Here is a 24,496-nt window from a genome sequence, read left to right on the forward strand (position 1 = left end):
CACATACTTAAGGAAAACTAGAAGACACATCCCTACCCAAATCTGTGGCCACAAGACCAAAAACTTTCTGGGAGACAGTGGTCAATTAAAGCCAGATTGAAGATGGAAAAGGGAGAACTGAAACAGCAGAGATAATAAAGAGTAAAATTATAGCAAATATTTGAAGCTGGTGGGAAAGATCTATAGGCCATTGAAATGCTTTAAAGGGAATTTAATGGCAGGCAGAAAAGGCTTTTAGTGAAAGACTGGTTCTTTTTGCTTCGCTTCCTATCAGGAAAGGAGAAAGACTAGCTGGAGAGAGGCTTTCCAGAATGGAGATCAGACAGAAGATAAATAAGTAGGAGGCTGAGGTAGGCAGAATAGTAATCTTGCTTGTGATTGTTCTTGTTAATAAAAATATAATAATAATAATAATAATAATAATAAAAGCAAAAGGAGTCCAGGAACTAGTTCATATTTGGATGCTCAGCTTTTCTGAATACGGTTTAGTACCAAGGTACAGATTTTCTAGTGCATTTAACCTTATCCAGAGGCCTGCACTTTCTAAACCTTGACTGTCTGGCTTACCTAAACTTAGTACAGGTACAAGATTTCTAGTGCTCACCTGTACCCAGGTGGTCTCTCACTTCAACAGTGGTTTCATTTCACTCTTTCAGCTTTCTCTCTGTGAAAAAAGTCAAAGTTCATAATTGGTTGAGTATATGGATAGTGATTTCCCCCCCTTGACTTCAGAACTGTTTGACCAAAGTCTTACTAAAAGGCCATGTCCTATAAAACAAGGAGATAACTGTGTCCTCTGAAGGAACTTCTCGATGTGCTGAGTTGAGCACATCTGCACAGGCCAGGCACTGTGTATACGTGGCCCTGCACACAGCTTTTCTGAAAAATCCAGTCCCCTGCACATTCAATCCACACTTCATGTGTGTGTGTGAACAGGAGAACGTGAAGGACACGTCCTCCTGAGTTTAGAGGATTTACTGCATGTATATAGCAAACCCTGAAATAAAACAGTACCTGAAATATAGGGCCGGCTCTGCACGCATAGCAGCAGTTCTTCAGATGTGTAGCAAACATAAGACAAATGGGACTTTCTGCAGGATTGCTTGCTTGCACAAGACATCTATTCCATTCCTGCACCACGGTAAGCAGCAGAGGGGAGAGGAGCTGTGGGTGTATTGAGAGAGAACACAGCTACAGGAGAAGAGGTGATTTGGAGCAGTGCTGCAGGGTGAATTTTAATTGTCCCAGCAAGCTGCCTGTAGACTTGCAGCCCACATTCAGATCACCTTTGTTCTAGTGCTGTTCAAGGCCAGGCTGGATGGGGCTTTGAGCAACCTGGTCTGGTGGGAGGTGTCCCTCCCCATGGCAGGGGTGTGGAACTGAGTGGTCTTTAAGGTCCCTGCCAACCCAAACCATTTTGTGATTCTATGATTTTATGAATAACAGAAGGACAATGGCCAAATTGAAAAGATCCCCTACAAGTTTTTAATCTGAGTTTGGCTTTCAGAGATGCCAATCACTTCTGTCTCCGTTTGCCTTGAGTTTGAGCCACAGTAGCACATGCTTGTTTATAATGAGGTCTCAAATTATAGAAAAAAGATTCATTTCTCGTAAGTGGATGTTTTGTGAGTGTGATGAGCCTAAATCAAGGCAGCGTGGATTAAGCTGTCCCTCTAATTTTCCAGCTCACTATTGGAGGGTATTTGTTAACCTAAAACTCAGTTACAGCCTGTACGCTATTGTCTTTTATTAAAATTCATTTGAAGTCCTTATCCATTATCTTGGCATTCTGCAGAATGTATGATTATGTCCCAAAGTATGGTTGAACAAGTTTCCTTATGTGGGTGACAACATCTGACCCTCTTCTGTAAGTAACGGTTCAATTTCTCTGAGTATTTTATTTTTCTTCTCTTCTTCTTTCCATTTGATATCTTAGGCCAGAGAGCAGTATATATTCCTACCAATCTGAATTTAAATGAAGCTGATAGCTAACTGTGATTTGCTTCTGTTCTTTCCCATCTACGCAAACTAGCTTGCATTAATCATATTAATAAAAAATGGCATTAAAATTACCAAGTTTTAAAAAGGCACATGACAGTGATATTACCCACCACGTTGCAAGTCATTGTGCATGCATATTAATTACAAGTTGTCTAAGATCTCTGCAAAAGCTCAAAGGAATGACATTTTTCCCTGTATGTTGTTTTTAATTTTGGAAAGCTCCCTTGTAATGCAAGATGGATCCTGTCCTAATGCAGTTCTCTAATCACATCATGCTTTAATTTTGATAGATGACCCCTGAATGCTTAAATCTACTAAGATTCACAGTAATTAGAATGATTTCCTAATACTTTGTTTCCTGAGCTATCCATGGTGACATCCATCTATCATCAGATGGATTTGTTTACTCATTTTCCTTTCCAAAAAAAAAAAAAAGTATCAAGTATTTTTTTACAGAAAGCTTATCTTTGTTACTATGTGGTGGAGGGAGCATGTTATAATTTATTTCGCTCTAGTCTCTGCTACCTCTTTTTGAGGGATTGTACTCTGAAGAAGTGCACATTTTTCAGAAATGTTCAAAACCCTTTCTCCCTCAATCTCCAGGTAGTAGCATGGACTCAATACAAGTGCTAAAAAGTCACCTCATCCATTCTGAATGCCTGCCAGTGGAAATTGGGAGCACAAGGTAGAAATCACTAGGCAATTTTTTTCCTGTTCCACGTTTCCCTCCCCTTTTCTCTTTTCATTCTAATGCTTCTTTGCAAATACAAATCTAATGCATGTTTTCAGTGTAGAATATTTTTTGAAAAGCGTGTGTACAAAACAAGGAAATGTTGAGGATGTTCATCTCCTTCAGATAACCTGTCTTTTTTTTGTCTGGTGCTTGTCATTCCGTGCCTATCCTTTGAAGAGCTACGTGTCCTTTCTCAGTAGTGTTTCAGTGTCTTGCCAACGGTTGCTACTGTTTACTCATGCTCTTTCCCTGCCCTGTATTCTCTTTCACCAGCCTTCCTTTTCTTTCCAGCCTGTGAACTTGCACGTTTAGTCTGCTCTTTCGGATCTCCGTTCCATGCTCTCCCAGCTCTCCATGCTCTCTCCCATTTCTCTGGAATGCATTTCCCCCTCCTTTGCTTTTTGTCACCTGCACCCCTTTTCTCTGACATGTCTTCCACTGGTGCTCTGTAACGTTTCACCCCATCTTCCCTTCAGATGCAATCTTCTCAAGGTTCCCTCCTCGTCCCTGACCCCCAGCCACCTCATTGCAGCCAGGTGCTATACTGAACAGTAGGATGTTGTCGTGCTGCTGTGCAAAGCAAGAGGCTGCTTGCCCCTGAATACACCTCAGCTTTATCAGCGCTTTAGCGCAGGGAGAGGCAGGGAAGCAAAGATGAGCACAGCTGGCAGTTAAGTAATAGCTGCCAGCCGCAGAGGAAGCAGCAATAACCTTGTCTCACGGGGGAGGGAGGTTAGAGGAGCAGGCTGTAATCCAACACACGCCTCCTCTGCCAGATGCATGTGAGGGAGACCTGCAGCTCCATCAGACAGGGGACTGGTGTGGGAGATGCTAAGTGTAGCCCTGCCCTGCCTGAGAGCAAGGAGTGCAGTCTATGGAAGCACCCTTGTCTTGACACAGGCATGATGTTTGCTGGGCTTTTGCTCCTTCATGCCCATTATTTAAGAGGTGACGAAGCCACATCCCAGCAAAACAGGATGGCAGGTGGTCTGTACCACCATTTGTCACTGTCTAGATTTATGCAGTGAGCCCAGGAGGGTCCTGACTTGAAAAACTGAAAAAAGATAATTCCTTCCTGAGCAGGTTAATAATCAGATCATATTAACAAGTAAAATTTGATTAGGCTTCTGATTAGGAAAGAGTAAGCCAGGAGTTTGAAGCTTGTTGTGTCAACAGAATAGATTAGCTTCAGTCTGATGTTCTGCTTTCATTAAGAAACTGGTAATAAAATTATAGCGTCTGAATTCCTCATGAGATTCTGCACATGATACAGTGCTTTGAGACAATTGCTAAATATTACAGGATAGTGAACTGGGAATTAGTCAACAACCAGGTGAAAGAGTATCAAATCACTTAATTGCATTAAAAATGGTGATAAGGAGTAGTGGTGGTGGAATCTGACTTTAATGAATGAGTTAAAATTTAAATGTTTGGAAAAAAAATCTCTTAGGGTGCTGTTGTTTGCCTGAGGAGACAGGAGGGCAGATGTCCCAGCTGAAGGGCCCTGAGCTCACTGACGAAAAAGGCTTTATTTTGCAGAACATAGGAATTAAAAAATGGCCAAGCAGTCAGAGATTGCAGCCCAGTTCAATGCTGAAAAAAAATCCAAACAGTTCTGACAGTTGAACTTCTTTATCGGAAAGTGTTAAATTAAACAATGTCACCAGCACATCGTGAACAGGCTAATTACATGCAAGAAGCAAGCGCCAATGGAATGTTATCTGGAATGGTAATAGAGTTCTGGTTTGTACTGAGAGCAGATTTTTGAAGAAAAGGAGAAAATAATTATTGTAATGTTTCTTCTGGAGCCTGGTATGGGCTCAGAAATGGCCAGCAGATCTCCACATACTAAGCCGTTGCCATTTTGCTTTGCCTTAATTCAAACCAGTGTCACACAAGTTCAGCGTATCAACTGGAAAGCTGTTAAAAACACATTGTAGATGCATAACATATTTAGGAAAATAAGTAATGCTTAGCTTACTTTTCTCATCAGAATAGGATCCGGTGCCAGTGTGATTAATCATAGGCTGCTCAGTGTCAGGAGGGGGAAAAATATATTAATGCTGCCTTGCTCTACAGACGCTGAGACTGTGCTGGAAGGAAGTGATCTCTGAAGTGAGGGGAGACGGGCTGCTAATTCCAACAACAAACTTCTACCTGCTGTCAAGAATGATTATGGATCGGAGGGGTATGTTGTGATGATTGATGGATCCTTGTGGCTAGTGAGTTAACTATCTGCAGTCAAAACCCTGTAAATGTCAACTGTGATGTTTCACATCATACCTAAAACTTTCCCTTCCCTAAAATATGCCTCATGTGGGACAATTTCCCTCTCTAAGTATGCTCACTCACACAAGCTCAGGCACCAGAAGTGTAAGAGGGTGAAAATAGCTCCCTGCTCAAAGCAGTCAGCTCTGCTTGTGCTGTTTCCTTCAGGCATTGGTACAACTGGCTTTGGATATTATCTCTACACAGTGCTTCGCTTTACTGCCAAGAAATACAAAACATAGTTAACAATGCTCTGTCAACTTTATTTGGAGGGTATGGGAATAAGAGCAACTCAACGTTTGTTTCCTCTTTGAATTTCATCTTTTTGGATTTAAGTTGACTCGATTTCTGTGCTATGTTCTGCTACCGCATTGGAGCTGGGCTATTTCTGTTTGTCTGTTTCACAAATGATTCATTCGGTCATGCGCCATCTGGAGTTTGTCCTCACTTAGATCTCTTTAAGTCACCCCACGTGAGAAAGATGGGCTCTTGGAATACCAGCTCTTGTATTGTAAGGTCTCTGCAGGAAACCGAGAGGTTGTCCAAAGAACATGTTAAAGAACCTGTCAGCTGACACAGTCCCACACAACATCCTTATCTTTAAATTGGAGAGAGATGGATTTTGAAGGGTGGAGACCATTCAGTGGATAAGGAATTGTCTCGAAGGCCGCAGCCAGAGAGTGGTGGTCAATGACTCTATGTCCAGGTGGAGGTCAGTGATGAGCGGTGTCCCTCAGGGATCTTTCTTGGGACCGGTGCTGTTTAATATCCATAGACAATGGGATCAAGCACACCCTCAGCAACTTTGCAGATGAAGGAAGGGATGCCATCCAAAGGGACCTGAACAAGCTTGAGAAGAGGGCCCATGTGGACCCAGTGAGGTTCAACAGGTCCAAGTGCAAGGTGCTGCACCTAGGTCAGGGCAATCCCAGCCATGAGTACAGACTGGGAGAACTCATTGAAAGCAGCCTTGCAGAGAAGGACTTGGGGGTTCTGGTAGATGAAAAACTCAACATGAGCCAGCAGTGTGTGCTTGCTGCCCAGAAGGCCAGGCTCAGGTCTGCATCAGGGGCCAGGCCCAGGGCTGCATCAACAGAGGGGTGACCAGCAGGGAAAGGGAGGTTATTGTCCCCATCTCCTCTGCCCTTGTGAGGCCCTACCTGGAGTGCTGTGTCCAGGTCTGGGGCCTTCAGCACCAGAAGGATGTGGGGCTGTTAGAGCAGGTCCAAAGGAGGGCCACAAAGTTGATCAGAGGGCTGGAGCACCTCTCCAATGAAGAAAGGCTGAGAGAGCTGCTGGGGATGTTCAGCTTGGAGAAGAGAAGGCTCCAGGGTGACCTCGTTGTTGCCTTCCAGTACCTAAAGGGAGCCTACAGAAAAGCTGTGGGGGGACTCTGTGTCAGGGAGTGGAGTGATAGGACAAGGGGCAATGGCTTTAAATAAAAGACGGGAGATTTAGATGAGATGTCAGGAGGAAATTCTTCACTCAGAGGGCAGTGAGGCACTGGCACAGGTTGCCCAGAGAGCCTGTGGATGGCCAATCCCTGGAGGTGTTCAAGGCCAAGCTGGATGGGGCTTTGGGCAGTCTGGGAGGAGGTGTCCCTGCCCATGGTGGGGTGTTATGTGTGGAATTGTGTGGTCTTTAAGGACCCTTCCAACCCAAACTGGTCTGTGATTCTAAGCTAAGTGAGAACAGGATGGTGTATGAGAATGAAAATAGTCTGGAAAAACATCTTGCTGTCATACACACACTCTTCATGCCATAGATAGGAAAGTGCTTGTATTTAACTGGTTATCAAGGCTCAAGTACAGTGTTTTGTCTTAGAGGATGTGTAAACTGAAAGTAACTGGTGTGAACTAGGCAACTGTAGGGGGGGATGAGTTGCAAGGCCACCCACTGGGACCAGTGGAATAGAAGTAATCAGGAGTGGGTCGTTCATTTGGGAAGAAATTGGGTGCAGAAAATGAGGTACAAAACTGCATTCAGAAATGGAGGAAAAAAAAAAAGAAAACAAAGTAAAAATCAGGTAAAGAACAAAGGTGGGCAGATTTTCCAGCAGCAGGAGCATGAACTTCTACAGATGGTAGAGTAGCTGTCCCGCAGACCTGTGGCCACCGGGATGCTGGACAACTTGCTGGACTATCTTGCCCTTTGGACAACTTGCTGGACTATGTTAGGTCTGCCTTAGAATGGCCTGGTGTGGATGGGAAAAGTGAAGAGGGATAACTTGCACCTTAATGTTAAGTGGTGTGGGGAGAGAAGGGTGACAGGTACGTGTTTCAGTAGTAGTTCTGTGCAGATAATATGATTTAGGAGTGATGAACAGTAGCTTTGTATTTGAGTGTGGTGGCAAGCCCAATAATATAAATGTAAATTGGTAACAGTTGTCTGTTTATTAATTAATTAGGTTATTTGATTTATTAATTGTTAGTAATATGTTGATTAATCAATCAGCATTATAGTCCCTATCTTGAGTTATGTCTCACGCCTGTAATGTAAAGGGGGACAGTTAGCCCCCGAGGAAACACGCTAGCACGTAATTCTTCTGAAATTGGACCTTGTGTGGCTCTGCCTCTGGAGAACCCAAGACAGTAAGGAAAGGCTCTGTACGTACCTTAAATATCAGTCTGATTCCTCCTCCAGTTAGGCTGTCTTCTCTAGTAGTTCGCAACCTTATGAATCCCTGCTTAAAAGTATTTAATTTAAAAGCTTTTTTAGATCTCAGTTGTAGCTCATTAGTTCCTACACAATCAAAATTGCTTTGGTCTCTCATACATCCTGGTAATTCTTTTTTTTTTTTTTTTTTTTTTTCCCCCCTGTGAAATCTCCAGTTGTTGCTTTATTTTCTTTTTGAGAAAGGAGAAAGTTCTCATTTGGGATTTAATTTCCTTTGTATCTTTCCTAAAGATTCTTGGTCAGCTTTAATGTGTTCTGAGTAACTACATTATTTGTTCCATCTTGGTTCCTGACGTTTTCTCTCTTACCACCTCTGTCCTGCCTCTGGCTTTTGAATTACCCAGAATTTAGTGACATATGAGTATTAGTAATACAAAATGGGTGTCCGATTTGTGACATCTTCACACCAAAATTCTCTTCAGGATGACAGAAGCAGAGAAGCTGTTTTCCCACTTAGCAATTCTGTTGCCAGTATTGTTTAATGTAGCCTTCTCACTGTTTCTTTGGCTATGACTCTTCATATGCCCCCCACCAGCAACAAACAGCCATGCCTCATATTTCAGGCAGATTCATTAGGGATGGTGAATAACACAGTTTTATGCTGGATTACTTATTATACTCATATCTGGTGTCAAGATCTACCTGAATAAAAGAACCAAGTGCATTAAAATACCATTTTAGATAGGTTTATTAGTTAATAATACCTTTAAATGCATTTGAATATTTTCTGTATGTAAATTTATGTAAATGTACTTTGCATTGAAAGCTGAGTTATTATAACAAAGGCAGCATTATGTATTGTGAGGAAGCTGAACCGTTTGTGTTGGGTCACAGTGTGCTGGAGTTGAACAGGCTATTCCTGTCCAGCCTGATCTTTTTTCACAGTCACAAGAAGGCTTTTTTTTTTTTCCTCTCATTTCATCTCTGGACTCAGAGTTGAATTGCACTGAATGGAAAAGCACAAATGTTTAAAATGTTCTCTTGGTACCTAGTGCTGTGTTGAGGCTGGGTTAGTGCTTCAGCAAGTTCTGTTCCAGGTGCTTCTGCAGGTCCAGCTCTTAGACTTCCCTTACAATTTTGGATGCAAATATGACCCACTTATTCCTGTCTGCATGTTTTCTGTAATGGTTAAATTTCTGTCCTGCTGCAAGTGGAACTAGATTGATTTTTTAATTTGTTGAATTTGCCTCAGCTCAACAGCATAGGTCGTTTCCTCTCTGGAGCTACATGAAGAGATGTGATGGCTTCCTCTGTTAGCGATAACGATGGCCACTAAGGCTAGCAGCTTTATAAAGGATACCTCTGACTGTCTTGGGATCCAGATCCGTTCTTGGTGATAGCTATTAGCACCTTTTAGCTAGTGTAAATGTAGAAAAGTATACATGTAATAAGGAGAGAGCAAATGTTTGAAGAAACACTCCAGAGAGAGCAGCAGAGATAGCATATGGATGGAACACTGCACCTAAGGACTACATCATCGGAAGCAGTGATCACAGCAATGTTCCCATCTTTTTTTTTTTTTTAAAGTTTTGCACTTTCAGTGCGTTATGGTAGTTACACTCTTCACTTCTCTCCCTCACCCCTTTTTTGAAGGACCAGATGATGGATTCTTCAGGGCACAGGTAGTGTGAAAGGAGTTGGTACACGAATATCACATTCTAAAGAGCTCCTATCCACTGCTGGCTTTGGTTGCTAAACTTGTACTTCTTACCCTTTCCTATAGTATATATATTAAAAAACATAAGGAAAAAAAAAACACTGCTTTTTCAATGTTGTTCCTGATACATTTTCAATTAGGAAAACCTGGGACCCAGCACTCAGCAGAAGACATGCAGCAAAACTAGACTGCACTGAAAAATAAATTACTTCAAGGTACAGCAACTAGGGGTTAGAAAGACACTGCATGTATAATTGAAACTACAGGCTGGTAATCTTGCTAACTCTAATTTTATCACTAGATAAAGCCTGTCTGATCTGATTTCCATATCCTGCTTCTTTCTGTTTAGTAAGTGCAGTCACTTTGGTCAGTTATGTTTGTGTGTTTACTTCCTTGAATTCGTGGAAATGAGTGTGGTATTTCTTTATTTTGATTAATAAAAACAGGGAGAGCTTTTGTATCAACAACACTGAAATTGAATTTGTGGAAATATTTTATGTATATGAGGTTTTATTTGATTCTTTAATTCATTTCATTTCCTGAATTTAGATTCAATTATGCTCTTCCTTTCAAATGTATTCTGTTGTGCATGCTAGACTTGCTCTTCTTGTGACAGATGCAAATATTAATGAAATCTCAGAACTGGTGTGTAGGCATTGTTGAACACTTACAACACAATCTGAATTTGTATATGCTTCTAGCTCTGGAGAAAACAAATCCTCATCAGTGAGGTACCTATGCAGGTGATTACTCAGCTAAGGAGGCATCGCTCCTGTTCTGGATTAGTAGCTGGCCTATTTTAATATAACTTATATTATATACAGTTTTTCTGAGTGAAGAAGGATTGAAAGAGGGACTGCTTTTTCTTAGAAAAAAGTAAATGAGTGGAAATAATTTTCTTTAAAATTTGATCTGTTACTTCTTAGAGCAATAGGATGTTTCTTTCTTCCCTCAGTTCTCTCTCAAGTACAGCGCTAGGTCCTTCCTTGCCTCACAGTTACATAAACCGAAATACATGAGAAAAAGAAAACATCCTTAAACATAATCCTTGTGCTGGCATTCCAGTACCAAGATTCCTGCTTGTTATTTATTTAACATTATGTTTAGCATTACAAATGATGGGAAAAGGGCCAGTCAAAAAAATAATAAAAGGCTTAGGTGCACTGGTGCCGCAGGTATAGTTGAATGTTATGGTGTTACTGTTGAGCCTTTGTAGTGCGGATCAGATTTTCTGTAATTTTTCCAAAATGGGACTCCGGAACAATGGATATGAACATGTAGAAGCACAAGCGTGGGAAGTTGGAATGTTTCGCTTAGCCTGTTTTGCAGCCATTTTATGTTTATAGTAGACTTAAACTGTGGGTGTGTATCTCAAGGTGCTTTGGCATTTCTGAACTAAATGTCCTGCAATTAGCAAATAATGGCGAAGGCAGCAGAGAATCGATTCGTACAGGATGGGAGATGCAAAAACAAGCACTAGGATAGGGGATAGAGGACTATGCAAGCCTTTGCTGCATCATCACGTAGAACAGGAAAAATATTTGAGGATGGAAGGGTTACAGGAAAGGTGCATTACTGTTTCTGACTAAGGAACAAAATTTCATAATACTTTGTCAGTCTTTACCTTTCCAAGCGGAAATTCATTAATACATAAAAGAGAATGCCTTGCTGCTAATGGAATGCATGTCTCCATTTAGAATGTAAATGAGAAAAATGTATGAATTACAGGACGTTTTAATAATTGTAAGTGGAATAGGTGGATGGAGTTAGTCTTATTTAAAAAATTGACTTTGACATAATTTGATACTAAGTAATAAACTTACTTTCTGATTCTGACAATGTGAAACAAATCATTATTAAATGTGTGTGCTGCATTATACAGGAAACACACATTTTAAGGTGTGTGAGTGGTTTTCTTGTATGTCTGTTTTTATTTTATTTTGCTTTTCAACCTTCCGTCCTACTCCTCCTCGTGTAGTAAGGTAGTGCACTCGCTCTGGCAAAGTATCATGAGGAAAGGCTGACACGAACCTTGTTCAGCACTGGAGATAAACTGATTTACACTGGCTTGAGGATCTCACCCTCCTCTAGAAGGGTGTGAGCCCTTCAGGGTAGAAGTACCTCACTAGAAGTGCTGTACCTCCTGTGTTCCCTCCATCCTCACACGTTGCGCTATTCTGCCTGCAGGAGCAAGCTGTTCAAAAACCTGTACTAGGCAATTACTGGAAACAGCTACCTGGATGGAGATGCTTTTTCATCAAAAGAAAACCCAGAAAAACCTTTGCACAGATGTAGTTGACACAGGAGGTCAGGATCTCATTTCATATGTCACTGATAATCTTAGCTGAGATAATTGCGTACATATGGCTGTCTAAACATGAAGTCAACAGGAAAGTATCCAGCTACCAGCTACATGTGGTAGTACGAGTAAATCAGATTTAACTGCAACAGCCGAGGATATTAGGTGAATACTGGATGTTCTGTGGAGAAATTTATCTTAAAGAACAGACAAACAAAATCCAACAAATTTACATTTATTCATTCTTTGTCTATCTCTATGGCTGCTACCAATGTGGATAAAATATGTTGGCATCTCATAATGTTCAAGTAATCAACTTACAATTTAGTTACTGATTTGTACATGTATTTAAAAAAAAAAATGACATAATGAAAACTCTCTGTGCAGGAAAAAGTGTAACATACTGCCTAAACTATCTGTATTGATGGTTGATGTTGGCATGTCATAGGTAATACAGATGATTGGGTGTGGACAGTTTGTTTTTGCTGATAAGCAATCCAGTAAGAATTTAATGCTGGTTAAGGCTCTGAACACCTGCTAGCTCAAGGAGCATAGTAGATGGAGGTGCGTTAAAATCCTAGAAAGCAAGTTGTTCTGTAGGCTTTAGATGTGGTACAAAATCTACCCCATGTTTTGCCTTTTGATGTGTTGAATTCAAGCCCTTACTCTTTCTCCAAAAGGCCTTGCCTTCTGGCCATGCCATTACCTACCACGTTTCTGTGGTAGCATTTTAATTGTGGCTCCTATCTATTACAGTGAGCTACAGTTTAGAGATTATTGTGTCTAGGGACTTAAAAAATTGATGGCTTGCAGAGCCTGTGGGATAACTCTTGCAGGATGCTGCCTTTGCACCATGCAGACAAACCTGTTTCAAGCTCAGTGGTGGTTTCCTGCACAGCTGTGAACCAACACCATGACGTGTCTTAATTTCCCAACCTTAAAACAAGAGGATTGCCTTTCTTCCACTCCCAGTTGTCATGCTTTTAAACCATTGCTGAGGAGGGATGTATTTTTTTTTCCTCCCCACGTGTAGTAAACTGAAGTTGAACACCAGTGTGGTATACAAAATTTCAAGCAGAACACCTATGATTCTTTGCTAGAGTGTTTTTTTTTGTTTTGTTTTGTTTTTATTTAACCAGGCCACAGGTGGAGATGCACTATGACCTCTTGCAAAGTTTCACATGCCTACATGGCACAGTTAACCTTGTCTCTAAGTGAGTGCTCGTGCTCTCCAGGTGCATGAGAAGGCCCAAACACCCCCTGGACCTCCTGGGACTTCTTGAAGCCAGATTCTGCAGGCGCAAATTATCTGGGTTAGAGTCAATGACAGCGTGAGCTCTGGGTAAGTGCCCTCCCTCGCGTTCATATGTGGTCTTTGAAACTGAGATGTCAGACAAGCAGGTGAAGACATACTTCGGTTTTATTGTTGTTTAGGCATGGATAGAAACATTAATTTTTTTGCACTCTTGGTTCTTGAAACGTGCCTATAGTGAACGTGGAGCAGTGAAAAACCCGGCTCCCAGGACTGACGATTTAAAGTGCATAGGAGATCTAGCAGAATCCCAAAAGATGAGACGGTGTTTTAATTCCTTTCTCATAGCTGTGGAAGTCGAAGGACTTTTTCTTCTCTTCTTCCCCCACATTCCCAAGACAGTGGTATGAACATTTTCAACCCTTCCCTATGCTTTCCCTGATGATCTTTGGAGGTTTCTTCTCTGTATTTAAGAACAATTTGTAGTGTTATAAACAAAGACAGTTGATTTTTGCATACTCCTTCACCGCATTCTGTTACAGCTTTTCCTGTTTAGAGTCATGCCCACTGCATCTTTTTTAAAAAATATGTATCACTTGGCAGTGTTCTCGCACCAAAAGAAAAGGATATATTTGTATATAAAGTAACTTTTTTGTGTGTTCACGTTTTATTTTGGAAAAACAGGTGTTTAAAAATTTTAGAATTTTTTTTAACAAAATTCTAAAAAAAAAAATCACAATATTTACAGAGATAACATAATGGCTTAGCCATGCAAAACAAATTACTTTGGTTTTTTACCCCATTTTACTTTGGTTTAAATATTGACCAAGATTATAATTTTTTTCTTTTTGCCAAATAAAACAGTAACAAATCAGAGTTTAGAGGCATATAACAGGATTTCCCTCTATTATTTTATACAGCATAGAGTTTATAGGACATCTTATGTATTTAATCCATGCCAATGCACTACAGGAAGCTTTTATTAAGACATCAGTCACTACTGCCCAGACATGTAACATTTTACAAATTTACAAGTAACAGTGTTTTCTTCCCCCTAAATAATGCAAAAGTGGCAAAATACATTTCCTAACGTCCATCTCTTTCTTTCTTTTATTTATTTTTTTTGCCTACCAGTCTATAAAAACATACTTTTCCCTGGATATTTGTAAATGGAAACCTGATGTTCTGCTTGCTCTACAGTTCCTCTTCATCAAAGCTGCCTATTACTTTCTTCCAGAAACTAACCTTCCAAAAAGATGAAACTTTTCCCCCTTCAGTACAATTTTCTATTGGCCATTTACGCCAAAACATTTTCTTATCAGTACCATTCTAAAAATTTCCTCAAGCATAAAACATGTTTATAAAGTTACAAACTTGAATGTAACTAAAGATACATAGACATTTCATTGTTACAATTATATGTACTGTTTGATAAATTAAGTACCAGTTAAAAACACTAAAATTATCTCAAGGTGCATTCAATATCTGTAGCATAGTTAACAAAAACACACAAAAAATATATATATTCTATTTTTGTGGAAAAAAAATGCAGCTTTGATATGACCACTTTTTTTCTCTTTTTTTTTTTTTAAAAAGTCTCCAATTCTGACTGATATCTTTTTGAAATGAATAAAAGGTACAGTACTTTAAGGCAGCGGATAACGTAAAGGAATCAAAATCAATCCAGAATTCCAGTTCCCTATCCTAATTCTAACATGAAAGACAACAGGTAATGTATCAATAAAATGCACGTCTTGCTCTAGAAGAAAAGAATTACTAACCACCATCTGCACATAGGCTAAGAATTTTTCATTGTGTTCCTTGTTTAATACCCAGCCTTTTCCATAGAAATTTAATTCCCTTTCTGGCTGTTTACCTTTGTTTGGCTTTCTTTAATTTTCACTTTTATTAGCAGCTTAGTTTATTTTTGTCACAGCTGTCACCCTTCTTCTTTACTGTGATTTCTAAGAATGAAAAAGGAGATTGATATTTTCCTTTAAGACAATCTTACGCTTTAGGTACTTGCTACAAAGCAGAGGCTTCACTGATAACAATCAGAATTAGACATGTACCTGCCCAAAGGGTGTCATAAAAACAATTGAAATAAAACCATTACACTATACATCAGAATAACAGCAACTCCCAGAACAAAGCCTTACAGTGTATAAAAATAGCTACGTAAAAAATTTACATAAAGGCAAAAAAAAAAAGAAATCTTCAGTGCAGACATTTACAAAAAAATATTTCAAACAGAACACAATATGGTGACCTATTATTATCATGGCTGTTGCCAAAATTAGTTGTTTTGTTTTTGTTTTTTAGCTTGAGATAATTGTGTCTAAAATCCTCCGAAAACTTGGTAGTATGATCTGTTTAATACTTGAACCATGAATAGCTGTCACTTCTTTGTATATGTTTAAATACAATCCACGTTCATGCTTCAATTGGTCTATATGTATTCTCTGAAAACATGAAAGATAAAGCCAGTTAAACAGTTTTAGTCTTAATTATGTTAACCAACATAACTGTTCAGTATCTAACCTCTAAATAAAAAGTTACATTAGCAATATTTTGTTCTGCAATTCAATAACGAGAATACTTTCTTACATTGTAAGAACAGCTTGTTGCAACGCTGTTCCTGGTAAATCAGGTAAATTTATCTGGAAAGTAATGTATTTCTGGTTAAGCTCTACACTTATGTAGAAATACTGATCTGAAGAAACAAAAAATTGTAATAAGAGATTGCACTGTAGGTCCATGATGCTATTTGAGCTGCTATGGTCAATAAATACCCTCAGTAATTTTGTCTCCATCTAATCCCCCCGATATTGCAAATAGGTTTAGTTTGGGCATTCCCAATTCGCTCTTCCATACTAGTAAAATAGTGATATCCCTAGCAAAGGAATGCTGCATCTTTACATACTGTATCATTCTACCCCCTGAGCTCTGCGTATTTAGTGTAAAAATATAGCCTTGTATTTTAAATTTCAGATAACATACTGAAATTATTCATAATCCAAACTGTATTTTTTATAGACATGAGAAACATGATAACTCTGCTATATACTTTAAAACCCTAGAAGCCAGAGAAGGTATCCAATACTATACTATATACTTACAGCCACTGGAAATCAGGGCCCTCCATGGCTTTCCTGTTGAGGAACTTCCAAGGCAGCACCACTGAACACTTACTAGTCCCATTTTTAAGATCAGTTGACGATTAATTGAAGAAAGCTCAATATGGTTAGCTGGTTTCTGCACTCTTGTGCTACCACCAATGACTCCAGGTGCTCAGAAATATGGCCTAAACCCCCTACTTTGAGTACTAAGCAGAGAGATGCAGCAGTGGCATGCATATATGCAGCAGTGGTGTATATGAATGTGAACACTGGGTGGTGCTGTTGGTGCTCTGTAGTGCCCCAGAAACTTCTGACAGAACTCTGTGTCTACCTGTTTTTTATACCGTTTATTTTATGCTGATCCCAGCTGGGGAAATCTTTGTACCTGTTGCATTGTTACTAGCTTAATATGCAGCGTCTCTTCCCAAGATCATATCGATAACCATATCAGCATGTGAGATCTTGAATAAAATAATAATTTTATTCTTGGGAAAGATTCAGGCCTCTTGCAGCGATGATGAATAAAGCCTACCAAAAACTACTGCTTCCAGTAGGGCAAGAAGGCTCCTGTGAACATTGGAAGTTGTAACTCAAAATCTACTAAATAGTACCTAAGCGTCCTCTTCACACACACACAGGTATGTATATGTATATACCACAGTGCTATATTATACAAATTTTTATTTTCATTTCCCCGAGTGCATGAATTAAAATAAAACCAAGTGCTAACTTAGATCTAAATATTTGGCTTTTTTAATGTGTGTGTATGCAGGTATGAATTTGTAACTGGCCAGGGGCTCGAGTCTGTCCCAATACTACCACAGTCAACAACCACTCCACTTCCCAGCCTCGGAAAGGTAAGCAACAGCTTCCAAGCTACCACTGTGATTGCTACATGCAGATTGCTAGAGAGAAGTGGTGGCCAAACAGCTGTTATACATAGCAATATGAAAAGCCTACCTGGAATGATGACTGACGCATTTTGTCTCTTAAGTCTCAGATTTATGATTGTTTTCTTCTAGCTTTTTGTTTTCTTCTATATTTCCAAGATCTTTGTCTACATGTTTTGATGCTGTCCTAAAATGAAAAAATAAGTTTATTTTTGTATGTCTGCAGCACTTTGTTCCATACAGTAATGATGCTGCTCTTCCCCTCTCAGTGAAACAGAAAATTCTTACGGTTCTGTTTGGAGCAGAGCAATAGGCTTGCATATGTTTGTAAACAGACCGATAGCACCAGATTCCCCACTGGCGTACTGCAGCAGGCCTGTGTATGTACGCTTTACTTCTTCAGAAATTCAGAATTATTCTGAGCTAGCAAACATTTGCTAAGGTTAAACCAGTTGCGCAGATCCGTGTATCTTGACAAATTAATTGTGTAGCTTGTTTCAATAAACAAGAGTTTGCTTTAAGGCGTACTCCAAATGTTACAAGTGTGGCTAAGGTATCTTGATCAACATAGCAATCTTTTGTGTACTCATAGTAATTGCCTTTCAGAGCCTGTGCCAAACAGCAGCTCTTTAACTGGGAAGAAATTAATGAAAATTCAGGCAGCACTGAAAAAAAAAACATTCTGTCTTCCAGATCTGTGCTAGCTATGACTGACAAGGTTTGGGTAAGGAAGAAACTGTGCAAATGTTTGAGGGGGAGAAAAGAGGTATGCCTCATTTAAAATAGCAGGTTGTCTTCAATACAAGTAGTGGAGATGAATTAATGAGTTAAGTGCTTAGTCTGGCTTAGCACAATAAAACCACTAAGCCATTCATTTAGTGTGTGAGAAGCCTCACTGTCTGCCAAGGTGAAAGATTCCTGCAGTGCTGTGATAACATTTTGAAGGCCACAATTTTTAAAATGTAAATGGGCAAATGGGTTTGAGTGGGACAAAATAAATCCCTCGTGTCAAAGCAGATTATGGTATAGGCATTTTCTCTATGGATAATTTGTTTCCCCTACAGAAAAGTAACATCTGTTGTGACAGATTCATGCATATGCTCACCCTTGCTTCAGGGCAAAGATCCGTAGTGACACTGACTTGCGAAATACAATGAAGACACAGGTTAGCGAGATAGTGTGACATGTCACGCCGACACCATGCAGGTATGTACCTCACAAAACTGCTGATTTCAGTTTTTGCTAGCGGAGTGTTTCTGTGCACGTCCTCCATCTGAGCAAAGGCTGCTAGCCAGGGCTGAGCAATGCGCGTGCCCTCAGCTGAAGGAGCCTTGAAAGGGACTGTTCAGAGAGTGCCACTGAGGCTTTATCTAGGAAGAGCTTCTGAAGGGTGCGAATACCCCTGCCCCTCAGCACCTCCGGGCATCTGCTGGATGCTGCTCCCCTGCCCAGGGGTTGTGTGATGGGGAGCACTAGTGGGGCACGCGACTGTGGGCCCCACATGCCACAGATTGCACAGAATGGGACCACTCCAAAACTGAGAAGATTTTGGAGTGAGTTACTTCCTAAGTGGTTTGAGCTTTTAATGTTTCCAAGTTGTGTTTACCTCTTACTGTTGTTATTAGACTGCCTCTGTCATGTTTGTGTGGCTGACAGGAAGGTGGGTGTCTGTGCAGAACCAGTTTTGCTGTAAAAAACACTTACTGCACAGCTCCAAACTACTGCTTGTCACAGGCAAATCTAATTTAAAAAATGCTGAGTTTATAACCCAAAGTAACTTGCTCTGTAGTGGCAAATTTCTATTGTACTGTAAACTTTCTACCTTCTCCTGGTATCTCAAAACCTGAAACACATTACTTGCACAGAAGGGAAGGATTTAAGATGCAATGAGGAAGAAAATTCAATGCTTTGGTAGAGATTAATCTTCTCCTGTGTTCTTAGTAGCCTTTCACAAATCTCTTTAATCCTAGTAAAAAACAGAAACAAAACACCCAAGCAAACACATAAAGCCCTTAACTAAAAAAAATATTATTTTTTTAACTTTTTAAATTAAAATGTAAAAAATATTTTTGTTTCAGGTAGAGCACAGAATCTGGCTTGGCATGGCCTTTTCCATACGTTAAGTCTTACAAAACTGGAGAGGAGACAGCAGGCAAGGAAATGAAAAGCTGAAAGAATCTGGACTTGGGCAATTACCTGAGCTGACGTGAGTTGGAGGTGAGAAAGCAGCATCATGCCTGTCCGCCCTGTTCTCTCACCACTTTATGTAACTGCTTATGTCTGCTCTGGGAGACAAGTAATGGGCTAGATGGACTATTGGCATGGCTTAGCATGATCCTTTTTTTGGCTTCTTATCAGGAGTTTTAGAGTGCCCAAAGTATACTGGATCTCAAATGACTTGACAGTTAATGACAGAGGAAACTGTAACTAACTGGCATTACTGTTTTTTGATCACACTAAAATGGTTCAGTGACTAAAACTGGGAGATCCTGCACTGCTATCAAGTTTTATTTTTCAGGTGTTCTATTTCAGTTCCGCATTCAGTGAAGCTGTGGTGTTCCCCTGGCTAAATGTCATCTCTATTTTCCTGAAGCCAAAATGGGTGAGAATAGAGAGCTAAAAGGCAGCGCTCTCACTTTGAAAGAGGTAGGTCACCCCGAACTCTGTATTACAGAGTATGGTATATACTGCTTGTTTAAAATGAGAGCAGCAGCAGTTTTTCCTGTCTGAAAACCAGATGGATTTAGATTTTGAGTGTCTGAAACTGAAACACAAAGTTTAATTCTAGTAGCTCGGTGATCTTGCTGACTTTTTCATTTTGTTAAACAAATACTGTTATGTAGGCAGATTCACCACCTCAGCACAAAACAATTTTTTTACTTTTTTTAGTGCTATCTAAATAGTGCTATTAAGAAGAGCCAGAAGAGAAAATCGGACTGAGTCACAGCCAGGCGATCCATTGGCAGTGTGGTGCCAACAGCAGAGGAACAGGTGACCCTGGCATAGCACCAATCCTCAGGGCTCGACAGATGTGGCCTGGGCTTGTAAGAGAGAAAGGGCTCAAAACACGCTTTCTGTCACTTCCTGAGGTGACTTGAGACACACGCCAAATGGTCCTTTGCCAGTTTAATATGTTGTTCCTTACTTTTTTAGTGCATTGGCTACTGTCAACTTGCTCCACTTGCAACTCAAGAGAGACGAGAGACTTCCTGATGGTATCTGAGCAGCTGGGCAACTCAGTCTGAATGGACTCAAATATTGCAGAGGATTTGCCAAAAAGGACAAGACAGCCTACTTTGCCCAGGTGAGCTCATGCACAACAAGATGTACAGATCTACAAAGCCCCCACCTTAGTATACTGTGGCCATACTGTTCTGACGAGTGAGAAGTTGGTTGTATGAATATAAGCTTGCTTACATCTCTCAGCTGTTTTGTTTGTTTGTTTTGGTGGTGGTGTTTTTTGTTTTGTTTTGTTTTTTTCTTCTAAATTCATTTGTAAAACAGATCATTCCAAGTTCTTGCTAAAATTATGACTCATGTTTTACATTTATCTGTGCTTGCTCTTCAGGAAAATAATTATCCCTCAGGGAATCCTAATCAAAATCTCTCTAAGTAGTATCAAAGTGAAGTTTTTAGTTTTCTTCTGTGTGTGTGTTGAAGGGCCATTATTTTCATGTATTTTGTTTAGTTACTGCTGATAACGTTATTTTTAACATAAAGACTTTTTTTCCATCTCCCTTGATTTGCCTGCTTTAGAGTAAATATACACTGCATACAGATTACACAAAAATTATCCTTGGGATTTAATTCCTCATTTCTTCTTATCTCACAAGCCTAGGCCTCACCCTCAGTTCCATTTCAGAAGAAAATTTGCGGCGCCTTTTGTCCTGTTATCAACTTGTGATAACAACAGGTAAGAGAATACACATAGATGTAGTTCTGGGTATTGAAGCAAGAGCTGTGAATTTCATTAATGTTTGCAATACTTCTGAAAGGCATGTTAAGACACTGAACTGCAAAGCTGCAAGAGATTTTCTAGGAGCTGAGGGTATTATACAACCAAACATGGAAATATTTGCTATCTCTTTCCATTTACCCCAATCTTGTCTTCTAATTCCTACAATTACATTCAGATGTCTATCAGTAGGAAAAAAGAAGACAAATTAGAAAACCATTCCGGTGATCAAGAAATGAATGAACACTTTGAATTCAGTTTATGAATTTACAGAAGTTTTGTGATATTAACTGACACTTTCAGAGATGTTTGTAACTTGTTCTGTTCTGTGGAAGGCAAATTTCATGAAAAATAATGCAAATGCTAGTCTCATTGAAAACATAAGCAAGTTTCCTATATATTTGGCCTGCAATGTTTGGTTTCATGTGCTAATTTCCTATAAAGTAACAGTAAAGCTGATTACTGTGTTCTAAGAAGAATTTCAATAGTTTGTTGTGTTCTGAGCATGGACAATCTTAAGACTGCTGCTGTGCTTCAATCTGCCCATTTTAAACTACTTACACCTTGGTCTAGCCCCACCTAAGTGGAGATTTGTGCACCTCCAAGCCCAAGGAGCAAAAATGGGAAAAATATTCAATATACATGCAACACTTCCATGCCTAGAGAACAGGAATACAGGGCTTTGCATGCTATGTTTTCTTTCTAAACCTTTTATTTGTATAGTACTCTCAGCTGTATGTGGCAAGATGAAAATTTTATATACAAAGGATTTACTGAAGATGTCTGTCCTAAAATCATTCAAATTTTAGTAAGATTCTAAAGTGTTTAATTATACTCTGTTCAGTGCAAATTAGTTTAAAATATCCTTTTGGAAAAAGGAGAACAGCTATAGAAAACAAATGTTTGGCCTTCTGCTCAGATGAAGGAGAAACATAGCATGCGGGGATCGGTAGCCTCAACTCTTAATGTGAGAGGAGGCTGGTTGTAGGATATGGAATACAGATGAGTGCCTGATTTATGGGATAATATTCATAGTGAAAAGAATATGTGGCAATAATCAGCTTTTGCATCAAGTGGAGCTGAGGCAGTGAATAACTATATAAGTGATTTATTGTGAATATATTCCAAGGCTACAAGTATAATTCCTACTTCGTGTGGATGACAAGACAATAGAAGATTATACAAACCACAACACCAATAATGAAAAAAGTAATGTTTTTCTTGCCTCGGCAGACTTGGAAAGTTCTGTGCTGCTGCCTTCTCAGACTTTCCTTTGGCGTCACTTTGGGGATAGAGATCAGGTGAGTTACTGTTCAAGGGTGTGTAAAAAAATAACTACTAACTGTAGGCCTCTATGGAGACGGACGGTTGTGATTAGACACAGGTTGTGTCTGAAGTTGTTAGGTGTTCTTTGCAAGTGCCACTCCTATTTCTAGACTACAATTTGTGCTGAAAACTTTGTCAGAATAGATACTGACACTCTGCTTGCTCTTGCAAGCATGGCATTCAGAAGTTAGGGAGAATAATAATAGATCAACTTAAATATATGTTTAGAACATGAGATTGTCAGTGACTATGCATCAGTTATTAATAGTTTCAGAGGCTGTATCAAATATGAAGACCATTATTTAACTATAAAGCAATTTTTAGTTTGTTTCCAGTAAACCTTTTAAATAATTCCAGCTCTAATATTTACTCAAAGCTTATAGAAGAGAAATTGAGCACAATTTAAAGCGTTGTCTGTTTAGAATATAACATATCCTTTCTTTGAAGATGAAAAAGCTATCTTAAACCATAAGCCTATTTCATCAAAGGACATCCTATATTCTAAGTTTCTTGTTAGCTTTCCCCACACTACCTAATGATGTAACTGTAATTCTCTGCCCTCCTTGTTCCCAAACCACTTGTTGAAGGAAAAGAAAAAGAAAAAAGACCCCAATCAATGTACAGTTTTATGATTGTACATTCTCATATGCAAAACAGAGATGAAAGAAAATTGTTCTGGACATTATTAAAGAGCAGCAAAGTGTGGGAGGAGCACCTCAATGTTATTATTACTTTTTAATATCTAAACAGAAGCCTAAGCATTGCAAAAAATAGCTCTCCACCCTGTCCCCCTTAAATATCCAAATGTGGTTCTGTGCTTGGGTCATTTACAGCATTTCTCTATTTGCAGAACTTCCAAAACCCACTCAGCTACGTCTGGAGTAAAATCCTTATGAAATACCTCAAAAAATACCATTTTCTAATACAAGCAGATGGAGAATTCCTTGTACTTTCATATCAATGAAACACATTTGTTCATAGTAAAACTCCTCTGGTATATTCTAGAATTAATTTGAGCTAATTTTAATGAAAGGTCATAAAAAGAATTACAAAATTGTTTGTATACCCATACTGATTTTTACTTATTATGCATAACTTCTTTAATCTCCCTTGTCAGAAAGTAGTTGTAAGGAACTCTTAAGACAGCAATCCTGTCATAAGTTCTCCCTAGAGACAGATATGTGGTGATAAGGCCAAATGGCATACAATCATGACCATCTTTAAAAAGATGGAGAAACGTGGTTACGTTTTAGAAAATAAACTGGATGATCTCAAAGTGAGCCTGTGAGATAATAAAGAAACTTGAAAGCCAAGCAGGCCTCACTCGCAAATCCTGTATGTGCTTAGGATGGCTAAAACATACTGATTTTGATGATGGCTTCTAGTTTTTCAGCAACAAAAGGTCTATCTTTATCAATCTTACTTCATACATCTCAAAGTATATGTGAGCAAATGAATTACGGACGTTTTTTCTCCCTGAGATAATTTAGACTTATTCTGTACTTTAATCTACTTTCTAAAAAGCAGAACAGTTACCCCACCTTTAAGCGAGGACAGTTTCTAGTATCAGTAAAGCCACACGGGGTGACATCCCACAATTAAGTAACAGGTACTGTACTTAAATGCAAGAATCAGCTCAGGCTTGGCTGTCAGGAAACAGAGCCTCATCATAGATGACTAGGTAGGAAAGTCATGGAGTCCCACCTCCAAGAGACATGTCTTGTTAAGCATTAGGGCATGCCAACAAGAGTTGGCATCGAGTTTCCTTTCTCTGTTAAATGCACATACTAATAACTTGTCCCTGTTCAGACTACTGGAATGCTGCCAAAAGGAAAACAGGTAAATATACATTTCTGATTATTTTTTAAAATGTAATGTAAAATTTTTCATAAATTCTTACTTTGATTTCTTCACATAGAGCCAGTAGACAACGCCGGCAACCAGGGCAACCAGCAGAAGACCAACTACAATGCCCACTATTAGCTTTGCCTGGTCATTAACCTTTTCACTATTGTCATCTGAAGCAAAGAAGAAAAGATAATGAGGTGACCTATGATAAAGAAAAGTGTTACACCATTTCTAAAGCATTGCCATCAGAAACAAGAAAAGGAGTCAGAAGGTCATAATGAAAAAAAAGTAAGCGTTGTTCCTAAAGACAAGGTTAAAAAAAAAAAAAAAAAAAACAAGAAAGTCATATTCTTAGTCAATCATGGCACTAGCTACTTCAAGTCCAAGGGGCTGTGGAAATTGTTCGGTGAGACTATCTAGGTCTTAAACTGACAAAGTAAATAGAAAGGGTTATGGAAATGGAAAGCCATAC

The 24,496-nt window shown here is 39.4% G+C and overlaps 1 protein-coding gene and 1 long non-coding RNA gene across 9 annotated transcripts in view; one reads left to right on the forward strand and one right to left on the reverse strand.

The window, feature by feature from the left end:
* Positions 1–429: 429 nt before the first annotated feature.
* Positions 430–24,233, forward strand: LOC118244973 (uncharacterized). 6 transcript variants are annotated; one of them, XR_007709319.1, is made up of 15 exons: positions 430–1,867; positions 2,605–2,686; positions 4,814–4,922; positions 12,774–12,976; positions 13,125–14,615; positions 16,501–16,643; positions 16,778–16,862; positions 17,960–18,101; positions 18,974–19,112; positions 19,414–19,541; positions 19,785–19,886; positions 20,049–20,199; positions 20,729–20,808; positions 22,084–22,151; positions 24,095–24,233. It is a non-coding gene; the product is annotated as an uncharacterized LOC118244973 (long non-coding RNA). The 6 variants fall into 6 exon arrangements; XR_004777722.2 differs by having other exon boundaries at positions 12,870–12,976; positions 19,785–19,939; XR_004777721.2 differs by having other exon boundaries at positions 12,870–12,976.
* ALCAM (activated leukocyte cell adhesion molecule) overlaps positions 13,037–24,496 on the reverse strand; it is a 117,769-nt gene continuing 106,309 nt past the window's right edge. For 2 of the 3 annotated variants that reach the window (XM_050716605.1, XM_035540492.2), the window contains exons 14-16: positions 24,077–24,194; positions 16,966–17,082; positions 13,037–15,348 (exon numbers count right to left, since the gene is read on the reverse strand). In XM_050716605.1, coding sequence (XP_050572562.1) covers positions 16,995–17,082; positions 24,077–24,194 — 206 coding nt within the window. In that variant the 3' untranslated portion in view covers positions 13,037–15,348; positions 16,966–16,994. Of the gene's footprint in view, positions 15,349–16,965; positions 17,083–22,075; positions 22,133–24,076; positions 24,195–24,496 lie in introns of all 3 variants that reach the window. The other variant, XM_050716600.1, reaches the window with a different exon arrangement.

Source organism: Cygnus atratus, chromosome 1 (assembly GCF_013377495.2).
Source record: "Cygnus atratus isolate AKBS03 ecotype Queensland, Australia chromosome 1, CAtr_DNAZoo_HiC_assembly, whole genome shotgun sequence".
Classification (NCBI taxonomy): Eukaryota; Metazoa; Chordata; class Aves; order Anseriformes; family Anatidae; genus Cygnus; species Cygnus atratus.